The 15137-nt window shown below is 38.8% G+C and overlaps 1 protein-coding gene across 9 annotated transcripts in view; it reads right to left on the bottom strand.

Moving 5' to 3' along the window:
- Positions 1–15137, bottom strand: part of LOC101482045 (collagen alpha-1(XIX) chain) — a 102159-nt gene that overhangs the window by 75864 nt on the left and 11158 nt on the right. For 8 of the 9 annotated variants that reach the window (XR_002721222.3, XM_004555985.4, XM_076891745.1 and 5 more), the window contains exons 7-11: positions 15009–15089; positions 14285–14404; positions 12800–12856; positions 6043–6087; positions 3412–3456 (exon numbers count right to left, since the gene is read on the bottom strand). Coding sequence is in view for 8 of the 9 variants with exons in the window: in XM_004555985.4 (XP_004556042.3) it covers positions 3412–3456; positions 6043–6087; positions 12800–12856; positions 14285–14404; positions 15009–15089 (348 nt within the window). In the remaining variant the exon portion in view is untranslated. The remainder of the gene's footprint in view (positions 1–3411; positions 3457–6042; positions 6088–12799; positions 12857–14284; positions 14405–15008; positions 15090–15137) is intronic. The other variant, XM_023153060.3, reaches the window with a different exon arrangement.

Genomic DNA, 15137 nt, shown 5'->3' with positions numbered 1-15137 from the left:
ACTACCCCGTACATTCTGATATAAGACTAATCACTGACAGCTTCTGCACTTTCTGAATAAATACAATTTACCCAGGAAACCCAAACAATGGCTCGTAGTGCGAGGATATTAGACTACACTGTCACAGATCATCTAGAACAAGGGATATCATGTTTCATCGGTGTGACTAGTCCCTTGTTTTTTCCTATGACACTTCACTCTTCAGCTGAACATCCTGTCTCCACGAATGTAACTTGAATTACCCACAAAGTAACACGTCCCATCCCATAGGAGGTGTATCTGCAAAATGATACCGGAGCACATGCTCATACACAGAATTCCGGCTTCTCGGGTGTCTACTCTAGCTTTAAATAACACACCAGCTTTAAAAATGGGATATGAGCTAATTGCAGTAAAAGGACAGATCAGGTGATGAAGTCACAGGAGTGGTCAGAGTAAATAGGTTAACTGAAATCATCAAATACATTTGTGCACCATAGACAGCTTTTAATTTATTTACATTAAACAGACAACATTTTCTGCGTTGTTGTTATTAAGCAGGGAGTGTGTTTGCCGTGCTCCCTGCTTCTTACCTTCTAAATAAGCAGAAACAATAATTACAGTATATTCATTTAAAGTGACATTACAATACTAAGGACAGTATTTATTTCTCCTGCTAGGGGCTGTTTATTCGCTACAAATGACGATTTTAGGACTTTCGAGTCTCTTAGCACTAATTTCTGTAAGTGATTAACTGGAAAGACGGCCCAGCTTTATTGCAGATTTATTTAGTCGATGAGGCTCAGCTTCATCCTATCACCTGACACTGGGGATACTGGTTTTTAATCCTGTAATGCTCGCTGCACACTGATGAGACATGGAGCTAGTTTAAATCCCATCTATTTGTCTACAGTGTCCTGCCATCATATTATTCGAAATCGAATGCAAGTGTTAGATCAAGAAGTCAAATGACTCACAGAGAAAGCATAGCTGTGGGAAAAAAGGGACAAACAAATAATGAAAGCTTGATTCGTACCATAATTTATTCTCTTTCTAGAAGGATACATACTGGAAACATAATCCATTGTGTTGACGTTGATGAATGGCTGAAACTTGTGTGTATTTGAAGAAATTATCGCATGACTGCATGTCATGTAGAGCATTGGAGTCTCCCAGCTTATTGTCTTGCTTTAATGACACTCAGCATTGCTATTCTGGTTCAGTGTCACTCACTGCTGTCTTCAGCACCAAGTTTGAAAGCTTATTCTGTTGTTATCTATGCTGCAATAATTACAGATGATGAGCTAGTAGCCATTTCAGAGCACGCCGATTGAATTGGTAAAAATCTCAGCTTAAAACAACTGCTCGTCAGCTGGTGGTGCAGGAGGAAGAAATGTCGTTTCAAGGGTGATGATATAGTATGTTAAAGGATGTGGCTACAGCAGTGCCCCAAAATTTCTTGTGCAAGGAATCGAGATCCTAGCTTTCTAGCACAAATTTGTAAGTTTAAGTAAAGTGGGGCAGAAAAAAAGCAATTTAGTAAATAAAACTGTTATCACTTAATTAAAAATAAATACTCAAGGCATTTGGCTTGATTTAAAGCTGTATCCACTGCAGAATAAGTTCTCTATACACTCCAGAAATTTGCTGTTCTCTAAGGAACGCGCTGACATTTTGGGAAAATAGACTTGTTTTCCTCTCCCAGCATCAGATGAAAAGATAGATGTCAGTGTCATTTCTGTGATTTTCTACAAAGACAGGTCCAAAACATGTTTACGGACCTCAGCTCAAAGGCAAACCCCAGGTGCCTCTTGGATGTACTAGCGGCAAGCTTGCCAGATAACAAGATACAGCAGGTCGGACTCGTATCTTCTTTTTCACTTTTGATTTAGCTAGAACAGCTGTCTTCAAGCTAAGCTAGGCTAAGCACGTCCAGGATCCATACGTTATTATCTATAATGGGCATCTGAGATGCTGGACCAACACGCCTGCTAGAAGCAATGCTTCACAAATAGGACCTCAATTTCTCAACTTTTTCTTTGTTTCAAATCACTCAAGGAAGTAGGGCACAGTATAATAAATCCCTTCAGCAGACGCATGAAAAGCCATTTGAGCATGACCGAAGAAAGCCCCGGCGCCTAGGGATGCACAAAGATCAAAACAAGTCACTTCTCTAGGAAAACATATATCCTCACACCAAACTAGTGGCAGAGTAGTTTATGACTGAGCACCACTAACAATGACGCCTGCCACCCAGAGAAAGAGCGAGCAGAGGGGAGCAGGATCGCCTCTCAGCAGACCCTTGGTCCAATCCTGTCAATGTAGCAGCTCACTGCACTTTTCAAACAGCCGATAGCGATGTCAGTTCCAAAAGGGACAAAACAGACTATCTCGTCAAAGCCAATCCTTCCTATTTGAACCACTTCTTTAAAAATTTCTTAGGAAATAATATAAACAGTAGATGGTTTTTTTTCAGGTTTACTGTATGGCATCCAACCGCACAACACTGTGTTTTTCTCCTTAAATCAGGAGCAGCGTGCACCATCGCATCGGTGTCTGACAGTCTGAGAACTTACAAGAAACAGGGAGGTAATTCTACTGGATTAAATCAGTAAATACTCTTTTGGCTGCGCACACTCATGTTTATCCGTTTTGGGTTTTTTTTATCCACTTTCTCTCTCTGTTATATGGCAGATCACGGGTCCGCAGCCTGCAGGGAGGCTGATTTCTGTGGCAGCTGTTTGTTGACTCAAGTGGGAGATGGTGATGAAAAGAAGTCCCTTTATTAAGCTACTTTAAACTGACCATCTGCACAGCTTTCAGTACATCTACTGAGATTGTGCTATGTGAGCAAACAAAAGCAGTATAGCAAAAAACAACAAAGCGAGAGAAAAAAAAGGGAAAAAAAACACGCTTTCATTTAATTTATGCTTTAAAGGAAGGAAAACAGATTTGCTTGTGGCTAAAAACGCTTAATAAGATCTAAGTGGTGCTGTTGTTGTTTCTTTCGAATGGATATGTATTCAAAACAATTATCATTTAATAGTGCGCCTTATCAGAGTGTATATTACATACATTAGTCTAATCACTGCAGCCAGATTTAAGAGCATGCAATAAAATGTAACCTAAAATGACACAGAAAGGGCTTACAGTAATTTGGGAAATGAGTTTAGTCCATTAGTATGTCAAGCCTATGGCAGCATATCAATTAATTTCACTGCAGAAGGACAATGTCGGCTAGAGCACTCCTTGCTCTGCTTCAGATGTGACAAGCACCTGAAAACAGCCACACAGAAAAACTCTGCTGCGCTCCTACCCCCAGGTCATCACACAGAAAATGAAAAGCCTATAAGAATTGATTCCCTGACGAAACCAGACCTGGTTGATGTGCTAGGTATGGAATATATGTCTGCTGAAGATAGTGGTACTTACTTTCTCTCCATCGATTCCCTTTTGCCCTTCTGATCCAAGTTCCCCCTGCAATGACAAGACTGAAAGTTAAAAGGTGCAGAAAAGACCCTTGAAAAGTTTATGCTTTCATCTTTTTTTCCCACTCTGACACCCAGCAGTGCTAAAGTAGGGTTAAGGAGACACATGGAGGCTCAAAAAAGATGTTAGCTTTTAAAAGTTTTTAGTGTTTCATAAGTGGCTGATGAGACATTTATTGCATAAGCTAGGGAACACATTAGTCCACAAATACTTTTAATTAAATCATTAAAGAGTTATAGTGCTTTCATTTATCCCTATAAAAATGTAAGTATAAGGTCCACCCCTCTCCTTCCCCAAGGGACGCCACACTAATTACACCACTGTACAGATGCACTGGGTGGTGTATGATATTTATCATGTGCTGCTCTGGAGTTATTGTGTGGATGTTAATACACTCACATGAATACAAACAGGCAAAAAAAAGGAATAAAGTTAAATACTGAACTTCAAAGAAGTTCTAAGAATCTAAGTTAAGGATCTTGGCGATGGCAGCAGAAAAACACACAAGAATTTATTAAGGAGAAGAAAGACCACACACACCACACATCCAGGAGTCACATGCAGTATCATTTGCTATTAAGCTCCCTGCAGCATTTCTGCTTCAGGAAAGTCTATAACATGTGTGGGATTATTTGTAGTCAGTAAAAAAGCTGTTAGGGGCTTATTTCCACAAATATCTTTCTGATCAGTGATTCTTCTCAGGCTGCCCAGCCAGTGATTTCGGAGAACTGTGCCAGAAATGTGTGAGCTGTCTTGGAACCTCTTATGAAAGTGTAACCTATACAGTTTAATGACCTCAGCTGGCCCATAAAGCTCAAGCAAACTGCAGTATTACAGTGTCCAAGGGCAACCATATCATTACTTTTATAATGCCAACAGCTGCAGGAATTGTTGTTCTCACATTAAGACGACCAAAATAGTCTGAAAATCTGTGTGTCTTAGCTAAAAGTGCCCACAGCCATCTGTAGACATCTCCGAACACGCAGCATGTATAGAGCATATGCACATACTGGATGCCCACAGATGGATGAAAGGCGAGTATAACAATAGTCCACACACACAGGTTTCAGTAAAATATGTCTGGGTCAGGAAGAAACCTTATTGATGCAAAACTGAGCAAAGCTACAAAACACTTCAATACATGGCACTGTGCATTAGCATCTTTATCAATACTACTGCCACGGCTGGTGCTTTTCTTGTGCACTGTTGTGTAACAAAATTGCTTTTGCTGGCTCCTGTACAAGTGGAGAGAGCCGTGCCATTAAGTGCTATACCTTATTTCACAAATCAAGGTTCCCGAGCAAATAAGTCGTCCCACAGTGAGCTTAACGGATATAGATCCAGGATTAAGCCATATTCCACATTCAGGAATAATCCTGTTTACTGACGATGCATAAACAGCTTCCACAACGATCTTCGGTAAAATCGATCCCTAAATTCAATGTAGTATCTGGTGGATATATGTGTGTTTTTCTTGTCTTGTTATGCATTAGCTGTGTTTTTCTGAGAATAGAATCAAAATCCCACACCCCCTCTTTCCACTCCATGATATACTGCAAGGTATTCTCAGTGTAAGATATAGAGACAACACCCTTGTACCAGCATTACTGTAAGTAGTTGGCTGGCCTCCCAAAGCAGAGGAGATTAACACATGCATCTGAGATGCCACATTTGATAGTCAACAACCTAACTGATGACAATATCACACAACGCAATATGCAAGGGAATAAATAGCAACTGCAGTGAAATAAATTGCAAATACGGTAATTTTCTCAACACTATCAGGAACGAGACTGGACTAGTAAAGAACAAAACAAGTGCTGCGTCAATCTGATATGTCATATGAAAGATATCTGCATTTTTCTTGCCCTCTGAAGTTTCCTGTGAATTGCTTGTCACTCTTGAGTCCTAATTTTTACTCAGGGAGGCTGTACATAATTACATGTTTTCACAAATGCGCATCAAGTTATTCAAGTCACTTGTTTTTCACTCAACAGTGAAGGACTTCATTAAGAAGGTGCAACTGAGGCTCACGCATGCAAGACATCTTCTCAGGACAGACAGCCCAAACATCTAGCCGGGATTTCGAGTGCAGTGGCAAGGACATGATCTCTCGCTGGCGTCCCACTCGGGAAAACTGCCAACTATGTCCGGTGGGGGCACACAACCAAGCTAGAAATGCCGCTGGTTGGACCTGAACTTGGTTGGAACTGGATAGCGGTAGCCGTACTGAGCAGGCACCTTTATATTTCATTCGATTTTGATATTGCTTTGTTTTCTGTGTTGCTCTGATGAGGTCACCACAAGCAGGCCAGTAAATCAACCCAATAATGTTAGAAAATAATCTCAGAGAGGGGCACTGACAGATTCCATAAATCACTTAATCAAAAGAGCCATCTGCTATTTAAGCATCTGTATACCATACAGCAACACTAACTCAATTTGTAACTAAAACATATCTTTAAAAAAAAAAAAAACGTAGAGCCCGCGTTCCTCAAAGCCTTAGTCACAAGTGTGAGGGCAAAGCAACACTGAGGAGTGTTAGCTTTGCAAGTCATTCAGCGAGTGACCTACCTTGGGTCCTCCGTTTCCTGTAGGCCCAGCCTCCCCTGTGTTCCCCTGCAACAGGAACAACACAGGGACCTGTTAGTGAAAGGTCTCTCGTTCACACATTAGTGAATAGCTTTATGAACACTTGTCATTTCAACAACGATCTCGCTCCTACAGCTGCTCCAAGAGTTCTTGCTGACACAGGACCTCAGCAGCTGCAGATCAGGATACTGTTTCTCAACAACTGGAACGTGCATATCTGAACCCCATTAGGAGTCATCATATTGTTTTAATAACTGTATTATTTTTAGAAAGTTAGACAAGACAGGGCAAAAAAGGAAGAGAAGTTTAAGTGTCTTAAGGGATATACTTTTATAGACAGTAAAGACAGACTGGAGAGAGGATAAAAGAAAGAGGTACTGTCCGCAGTGCTGCTGAGAGGAGAGGCTGGACTGTTATTTAGCAAATTAAGCAAATGTAGAACATGCTGCAAGCTAAGAATCTAATTAAGCATAATGTCCATTCATTGTGACATCTTCATTACGAGCCCTGTTTGCTGGCTCTCAATAGGTTTGTTTGGAAAGTACAAGAAAATGTTGCTAACTTAACAAATGAATTGCTTTCTAGGCTGGAGGATAAACGATGAGCCTTATTATTGCATCCATTATTCTGAGCATGTCCACTCTACCTTTTAAAAATACAAAACATTTGATAATTCACTGGTCATGTGAACAATTGTAGCATGTTAAGCATTCATATTAGACGCGAGACATTCATGCATTGTCCGTGGTATGTATATTTCACAATGCTGTCAGCCATTCATTCTTCACCCACTAAAGTTTTCTTTTCACCCACTGACACGAACCTTTTAAAAAGCTAATAATAGTACAACACTTATTATTACAATAGGAGCAATGAAAGGTTTTGACAGCCAATCAAAGTGTTAGTGAAATAATAAACCATCTTGAGTGAAATTCCTATTATAACTCACTTTAGAGGTAGAATGGGTATAAATTGAATTAGGGGGTACTAATTGAAAACACAAGCCATAAGGGCATGAGAATTGTAAATGGTGCAAAACAAATTATGGGTATTGTAAAAGGGAAAGAAGTTTTAATTTCGCCATTACGCCTCTGTTTTATTTATTTATTTATTTTTTGAGCAAGTACATACAGGAGCTGTAAATCTAGTAATACCAGGGTTTATGTGCAAGGCCATAGAAAATGGATTTCCTTTCAAGTAAGCTGCATTCTTATAACCCACTACTTATCTGTTTAATTTCCTGAGGGATTCTGGATTAATCATAGCAGTTTAATCCCTTTGCACTGCATTAGAATCCTCCATCAAACTCTCACTGTAATGCGGGATAGTACTTTCTGTCAGAGTAACACAGCAAAAGTAATCCCCACCCATTTTCCCAAGAAACCCTCTGTGTAGGTCACGATGATTGGCCTGCACTTCTCATTTTGGTTGTTTAAATGCTCTAAATTGCCCAGATGTCTTTGATTAATCTCTACAAAGTCAATCTAAATTGTTAGTAAGTATACTCGGACTATTTTTAATCTTATACAGAAGGAGATTCTCAAGTCTTATAAGATTACCTCAATAACAGAGTTTTATATGACTTTGTTACCCCTTGTTAAATGTATTGTAATATAAATCAGAGTTTTCTCATTGTTTAACTGTGAACCATGAATACTGGGCTAGCAATATGACAGCAACATGTGGGTCTTGCCAAACTAAACAAAGCGTTTAAGAAACCTATAGGTCTAGTTTTTATTATACTAATGTATAATTCCTTACATAATTTGTCCATTTTCCCATGATCTGAACATAAATTCCTATCTGTAATCATGGAGGAGCTAAAGATTCCTTACAAAATCCTGTCAGAGGCAACAATCAGGACGGAGAAGCTTGTGTTAAAAGGACAGAAACACAAAGGTATCCTGTATGCAAGTCTTTACATCAAGTGGCATGATGTGTAAATGTTGTACCTCCATACACAAAACAATTTACTTTCATGGCACCAACTTTGTAGTGTTATATATAGGAACAAGCAAATAATATAATAGGAAAACAGCTGGCGAGATGAAATATAATAAGCCGTCTAACACTTAAGAGCAGATAATAATTTAATTGAGTGTTGGGCATCACACGAAGCAGCAGTCCCCCCCCCCCCTTAAACAGTATGCGGTGTATCGTTGTGCACGTAACAAAAAAGCAGAAAATAAATTGCTTAGGGAAAGGTACTTTTACATTTTAAAAGCCCCTAAAAAATTAGTTTGGTGAACATTTATGCAGTTTTACAGATATGCACAAGTCATAAGTAATGATGTCTCTTAAGACTGAAGCTCTGGAGCCAAGGATTGGTAAGTTGGTAGCTACATCTCTTCGACACTTGCATTTCTCCCTCGCTTCCTTTAGGTTTCCATAATGAAAATCATTCTGGACCTTTGAAGCAGGCAAAGCCCTCCACTGCGCAAAATGAACTATGATGGCTCAGACTGCACAAACACTGCCCCATTGCTTGTGAAAAATCGCACACTGAAACACACACCCTACTCTATCTCATAACAAATGGAAGTTCTAAATGTTGGCTTAACTTAAAATAGATTTTTGTAAATTGGATTTTGAGTTTGTACAGAAATGATTCTCAGAAAGCATCCTGAATGTGGTCTGACAACGCAAACCTTCAGCTCTTCTAAACATCTAGCGCCTGTAAGTCCACTCCACCAGGGAGAAACAGGTAGAAACTGGCCTTAGAAACTCAGGGATCAATGAGAATTAAATATAACGTAGAAGAAGTGAAATGCTACCATAATATACCACACAGATGAATCTACAACAAGGCCAGTGTAAATAAGATAAAATAAATAAATAAATGACTGACTATCAAAACATAATTAATATTATAAGAACAAACTGCCACTTGTGTAGAAAGGTTAGCTACTGTCAGTGAATAGAATACAGCCTACACTGTTTGACATCACATGTAGATCAGCCTGACAAATCAAAATCATAACTCTTACAGTTTCACAATTGGGTGACCAAAACTATTGATCATCTTTCAATGTGTGGTTTGTGGACTAATTAAAACGCCAAATTAGCTACATTAGTATATGCTCACTGGCAGCTTTATTAGCTACCCAGTGTTAGTACTGGGTTGGACCCTTGTGCCTTCAGAAAAGCCTTAATTCTTCACAGTATCAATCTAACAGCACAATGGAAAACTTTAACATAGATTTTTGTCCATATTGACACGATGGCATCACACTGTTGTTGCAGATTTGTTGGCTACACATCCATGATGTGACTCTCTCGCTTTACCACATCTCAAAGGTACTCTATTGGAATGACATCTGGTGGCTGTGGAGGCACTTTAAGTACATTCGAGTATAGAGAATTCATTGGTATGTTCAAGAAACCAGTTTGAGATAATCTAAGCTTTGTGATATTGCACATTATACTGCTGGAAGCAGCCATCAGAAGATGGGTACACTGTGGATATAGTCAGCAAAAATGATGCCTATCTGGGGCTGAAAATGTACCAAGAAAATATTCTCCATTCATCACCAGCCTGAACCATTGATAAAAGGCAGGATGGATCCATGCTTTAAGTTAGTTATTCCAAATTCTGACAATTTTCCAAATGTTGCAACAGAAACTTATTAGACCAGGTGACATTTTTTATATCTTCTATTTTCTGATTCTGGGTGACCCCATGTGAATTGTAGTCTCAGTTTTTCTCTTTTTTAGTTGAGTGGTCCCCAGTGTGGTCTTCTGATGATGTCGCCCATCTGCTTCAACGTAACTTCAGACAGTTCAGAGATGCTCTTCTGCACACACTGGCTGGTCAGCTTAAAGCACTCTGGCTATGCTCCTTTGACTTGTGAGATCACCAAGGCATTTTGATCCACAGAATAGCTGCATACTTGACATTTTCTCTTTTTCAGACCATTCCTCACAAATCCTATAATTTTTTAAGGGTTTACAGGATTTAAAATCCCAGCAGATGAGCAGGTTCTGCCTGTTTGGCACTACCGACCAGATCTCTCAAATCAACAACATTCAAAGTAAATTAAACCACCTTTCTTCCCCATTCTTATAATTAAGTTCTAACAACAGGCTGTGTTGACCATGTCTGCATACCTAAATACACTGATCTGCCATGTTGCTGCCATGTCATCAGCTGATTAGATTTTTGCATCATTAAGTGGATGAACAGGTATACCTAATAAAGTGTCCAGTGTGTGTATCTTACTGTCAGTACACAGATGGTTTCATGCTGCTATAGCTGAAGTATTGATTTCAATTGTCATCTGCATATGAACAAGTATTCAACTTGAATTGCAGATTATATTTTTATTGAAAATGATTTTTGTAGCTCTGTGTCACACTAGAAAGCTGTCAGTGTGTACCCCAGCACTCACCCTACAGGAGCGGGGAAAGGCACCAGCTCCCCCGTCCCTGAATTAGATAAGCATAAGAGAGTGGCTGGATGGATGGTTTTTGTGTGTTCTGCACTTTGAGCAGCTAATTTACTACATCATAGCATGAATAAAAAGTGATTGAAGAGGTGAATAAAAAGATCAAGAAAAAAAGGTGAAAATAGAACTATATTAGAAATGTAAATGAAGTGTGCCTAGCTCTTAGTTTAGCTCATGTATAAGTTTCTATTCAATGTGGCAGCAAAATCACATTTATCTGATCAGCAGTCGCAACAGCTGGTCTAATATAACTACCAAAAAATCACCAGGGTTCTTTTTAGCTTCTGCTTTTAATACCGGTGGTGTGTTAACTGACTGAACGAGATGGCTTAGTCATGAATGTGTGGCCCCTGATCATGTCTTTGCTTAACGCCATTGATTTAGTGTTCAAGCCAGTAATAGGATTTGTTATAAATTTTGTTGTTCAGTCAGTAAACAAATCTTGCCAAGTATTGATTTGTTGAAAACCTGAAATTAGATTTCAGGTGTTAACAGTATGAGTAACTGAGTCATAGCGCACGATGTGGCCTGCAGAAAAATAATAACAATAAAAAAGGAAGGGCCCTGGGTGAGAAGCATGTTCAAATTATTGTTGGTTTATTTGTAGATAGATAAAAGATATGTGCTAAAGTGCTATTTGGACATCGTTTAGGTACCAGGTTAACACTTACTGGGACATTAAATGGCTATTTTTTGATGTAACAAAAGCACTGACAACTTGCACAGTGCCTGCTATACTGCAAACTGAACCAGCAGCCTGTTATATTTTACCCACTTTAAATACCCACACCAATTACCAGAAACTAATTAATCACCAGCACTTCAACCACATTCCAAATGCACAGACACATTACAGCTTGAGAACCGATCTCTGCTGGGTCATTTAAGAATCATTAGAGGCCAATTATAGCACATCAACGTATTTGATTAGAGCAACCTGTTTTCCTTTGCTTCTTTCTTTCTTTCTTAAACAAAGCTAGTTTAAAAATGATATTTAAAATGATCGCTGCCTATTTTAAACATCAGCTAACAAAATAAAAAGCTAAAAAAGTTAAAAGGATTAAGCATCCATGTCTTTATTATTTGTTATGTATCTGTTCTAACAATTACAGATGTTCAGTGTCTCCAGATTTTCAGTGACATTGTGACAACTGGCATGCAAAAGTGACGAAATATAGTCCTTTTTACTCTGCTAGAAAGAAAAACAATCTATAATCATATGCTTGCACACAGGCAGTACATTTTTGGTGCTGTTCAAAGGATTACCAGCACTAATCACGATGCCTCTTTAGCAGCAGTAACAACTCACGGTGTAGAAAGCTCAAAAAAGCCCGATTACAAATTCCAGAGTTGGATGCTAAAGGTATAAATGATTTAAAATGATGCTTTTGTGCCTTGCAGAAATGACTGGTTTTCACGGAACAAAAACTCTTACAGTCATCCTACATATCTTAATCCCACAGCCACATCATGGTAATTAGGATACTGACCCCCAAAAGCCATATAGTCTTATCAGGCGTACAGTACCACCACCTGCTCGTCCCTGTGAATTCTTTTCATTCAGAGCTTTCTCCCTTTTGTCACTTTTTAACCTTGTACAGGCAGCTAAAAGGGGATTTGACTCTCCAAACAATGTGATTTGTCTAGGGAATAATAACACTTTTTGTCTCGGTATTTGATGGTTCCTTCATGTTTTTCTTGTCCTCCAACTGACGCGACACCCACAATTTTCAGTGACTGGGCATTTACAATTTACATTTCCACTTGTCTATTGAGCTGTCATGAATCTTTTTTTTAAACTACACCAATTTTCAAGTGATTGAACAAATGTATGATTTACCAATTCACACTGCTTGGGATATTTGGGAGAAAATGTGAATGCTTGCAGATAATTGCACAGTAGCTTCTCCAAAGGACCTTGACTGCAGAACATGGACTTTGCTAGGCATTCCAATATAGATATTTCCCTGCTGAAAGAAAGCTCTATTTCTCTTCCTCTAACAATGAAGTATAAATGCGTCCTACGGGGCCTTTCTGTCTTTCTTGACATTTAGACCTTGTAGCTGTCCTGGAAAACCAGCAACACTGCCCAGAAAGCAAACCCAGAGCTGCAGCTAAGAGTATCTGAGAACAAAACTATGGTCATTTGCAATAAAGGTTCTGAACACAATGCTGACAAGATCAAGTTGAGACTTCTGTGAAATCACTAACATTTCCTGAACAACTCCATTTTCCCTTGAATAGATGTCAAGACAAACACATTTATCAAAAAGCACTAAAAATCTGGCCCTTACCTTTTCCCCTTTATCTCCTTTTTGTCCTGGCAGTCCAGCTACGCCTGGAAGACCAGCCTGTGCACACATAACATGCAGGACTGAAACTATACGTAGACACATTTATATCAACAGCATGAATCTTTTAACATACAGTTGCAGTCAGCTGTTTACTTACACACATCGTGGGTACGAATCCCATGGTAATACTGGGCTTTTAATGATTTCTTCGAAATTTTCTTTTTACCAGGGTGGAAGAATTGTGCAGCATACATCTTTAATGACTTTAAAAAAAGAACAATTGGGTGCAAAAGTTTGAATTTATTTTGGATTTTCTCCAATTCACACAGGGTCAGAGCCTACACACAGCCTCAAATATCCATACACACCCACTAAAATGTGATTAAATTTCCCTTAGGAAGTTGCACCTCAACCAGGTGCTTTTGGCAGAATCCTGACTGGTTATTTGACCATTCTTCTTGGCAGAACTGGTAGAGTACATTTAAAGTGGTTGATATCCTGGCACAGACATAGTGCTTAGGTAGATTTTGTTGTGAAGCCATTCCTCGACCTTAATGTTAGCCGGCTTTATCCAAAACCTTGGACTTTCCCATTTTTGTGATATTCGTCAGTTTTTTTATGCTGGCAAAGAGAAACTACCAGTTGTAATCAATCACACTATTAGTGCGATGTCAATAGGACTTGGCTTTGTCAAGTCAAAAGACACTGTAAGCACCAACTAATCCAGATTAGTGTTTTGCGAATATATTTATATATTTGAGCTTGTATGTATACTTTTCACCTTATGTGGATGAAAGAAAATCCAAAATAAACTGAAACTTATGCACCAAATTCTTGTTTTTTTAAGTGATTAAAGATATATGTTGTACAGTTATTCCAACTTGGAAAAAGAACAATTCAAAGAAATTTAAAAAGCCCCAAATTACCACGACATTCACGTGCATGATGAGTGTGTATAAGCATCGGACCATAACTGCATTTGAAATAACAGAAATATTGCTTCTGTTTTGCCAGTAAAGAAATACAAGTAATATACTGCACCTGCAGTAAGCAATGATGTTTTTAGTCATATGTTACTTAAAAATACAATCTTTTTTTTTTTTACTATCTGAGTATATTCCAGTATCTCACATCTATTTCCACTGATAAAAGAGATCACCTTGCGGCTGTACCGTCTTAGTTTGTTATTGAAGGCAACATTAATATCTGCAGGTGAAAGAATTCCTTACAGCTTCACAGATCTATTGCACAGTGCATATTTGCCATGCTTGGGAGAATTATAGCTGCATTTGTAAATACATTTAGACTGTAATGTGTTTGGTTGGCATTGCAGAAAAATAGTTTTTGATATAAATGGTGTTTAAATGTCTCTAGAATGCCCATATCGGATTGAGTACACGTGGCGTCAAATCAAAGGCTGGCTCAGTTTCAGCAGCCATTACATTCACTCAATTAGAAGCCCCTGCTGGGTTGAATTGAGTGTACCTTTTCAGCTGGACAGTGACATCTGTCAGTGGACTGTGGGGCTGGCTGAGACAGCATCAAGGGGATCTGAGCTGTAACCAGGGGAGGGGCAGTCCCATTAAATGTCCTCTCGGCTCCACACTGGATCAATACAGAAATTTCACTACTTAGACGCTTTCCTTTGTGTTCTTGCTTCAGGGCAAAAAAAAAATCAAGCCACTGTCACGTGCAGCACACTTAACCCAGACAACCTTTTTATGCTTATGTGAAGCTTACAACCTGTCATAACCGCTTCTCAAGGTTGTGAGAATTCTCTAAGAGTAACTTTACACTGACATGGCAGGATGCTTAGGGAGAGATGCAATGACAAGAGTTCAAAGGTCACGTCTCCATTTGGAATCACCGTAACATTAGCTCTTAATGATTTTATGATGATAGAAGTTCTATCTTATTTCATTTCTAACTGGGGCCGGGCGTTCTTTTGGATGACACAAAAATCTTCTTACACTTTTATGTAATGGTTAAAGTTGAGCCGTACAGTATGTGGCACACGATTACCAAGAAGCTTAAATGTCTTTCACTTTTTAAAGAAAAAAAGTAACCTAATTTATTTTCTTACTTGTGAAATGCATAACAAAACACAAATGTCTTTTTTTTACAGCTCATTAGCTCTTAGTCTTTATTGTAAATAAAAATAATAATAATAGTAAATTCAGTTGTTTTCTGAGGCGTTAAAGCGTTTTACCTTTGGGTCCTGGAGCTCACAGCAGTTTTCCAGCTCAGCTATGTAAGGGTCACAGTAGATTAGAAATTGTTTCAGTTCAATCTGTGGAGACAATCACAGCATTATTCAACAGTTTCGTCATCTCGTCAT

This window comes from Maylandia zebra, linkage group LG13, assembly GCF_041146795.1.
Source record: "Maylandia zebra isolate NMK-2024a linkage group LG13, Mzebra_GT3a, whole genome shotgun sequence".
NCBI classification, from domain to species: Eukaryota; Metazoa; Chordata; class Actinopteri; order Cichliformes; family Cichlidae; genus Maylandia; species Maylandia zebra.
Note: the sequence above shows the minus strand (reverse complement) of the source record. Positions and strands in the feature narration are given on the sequence as shown.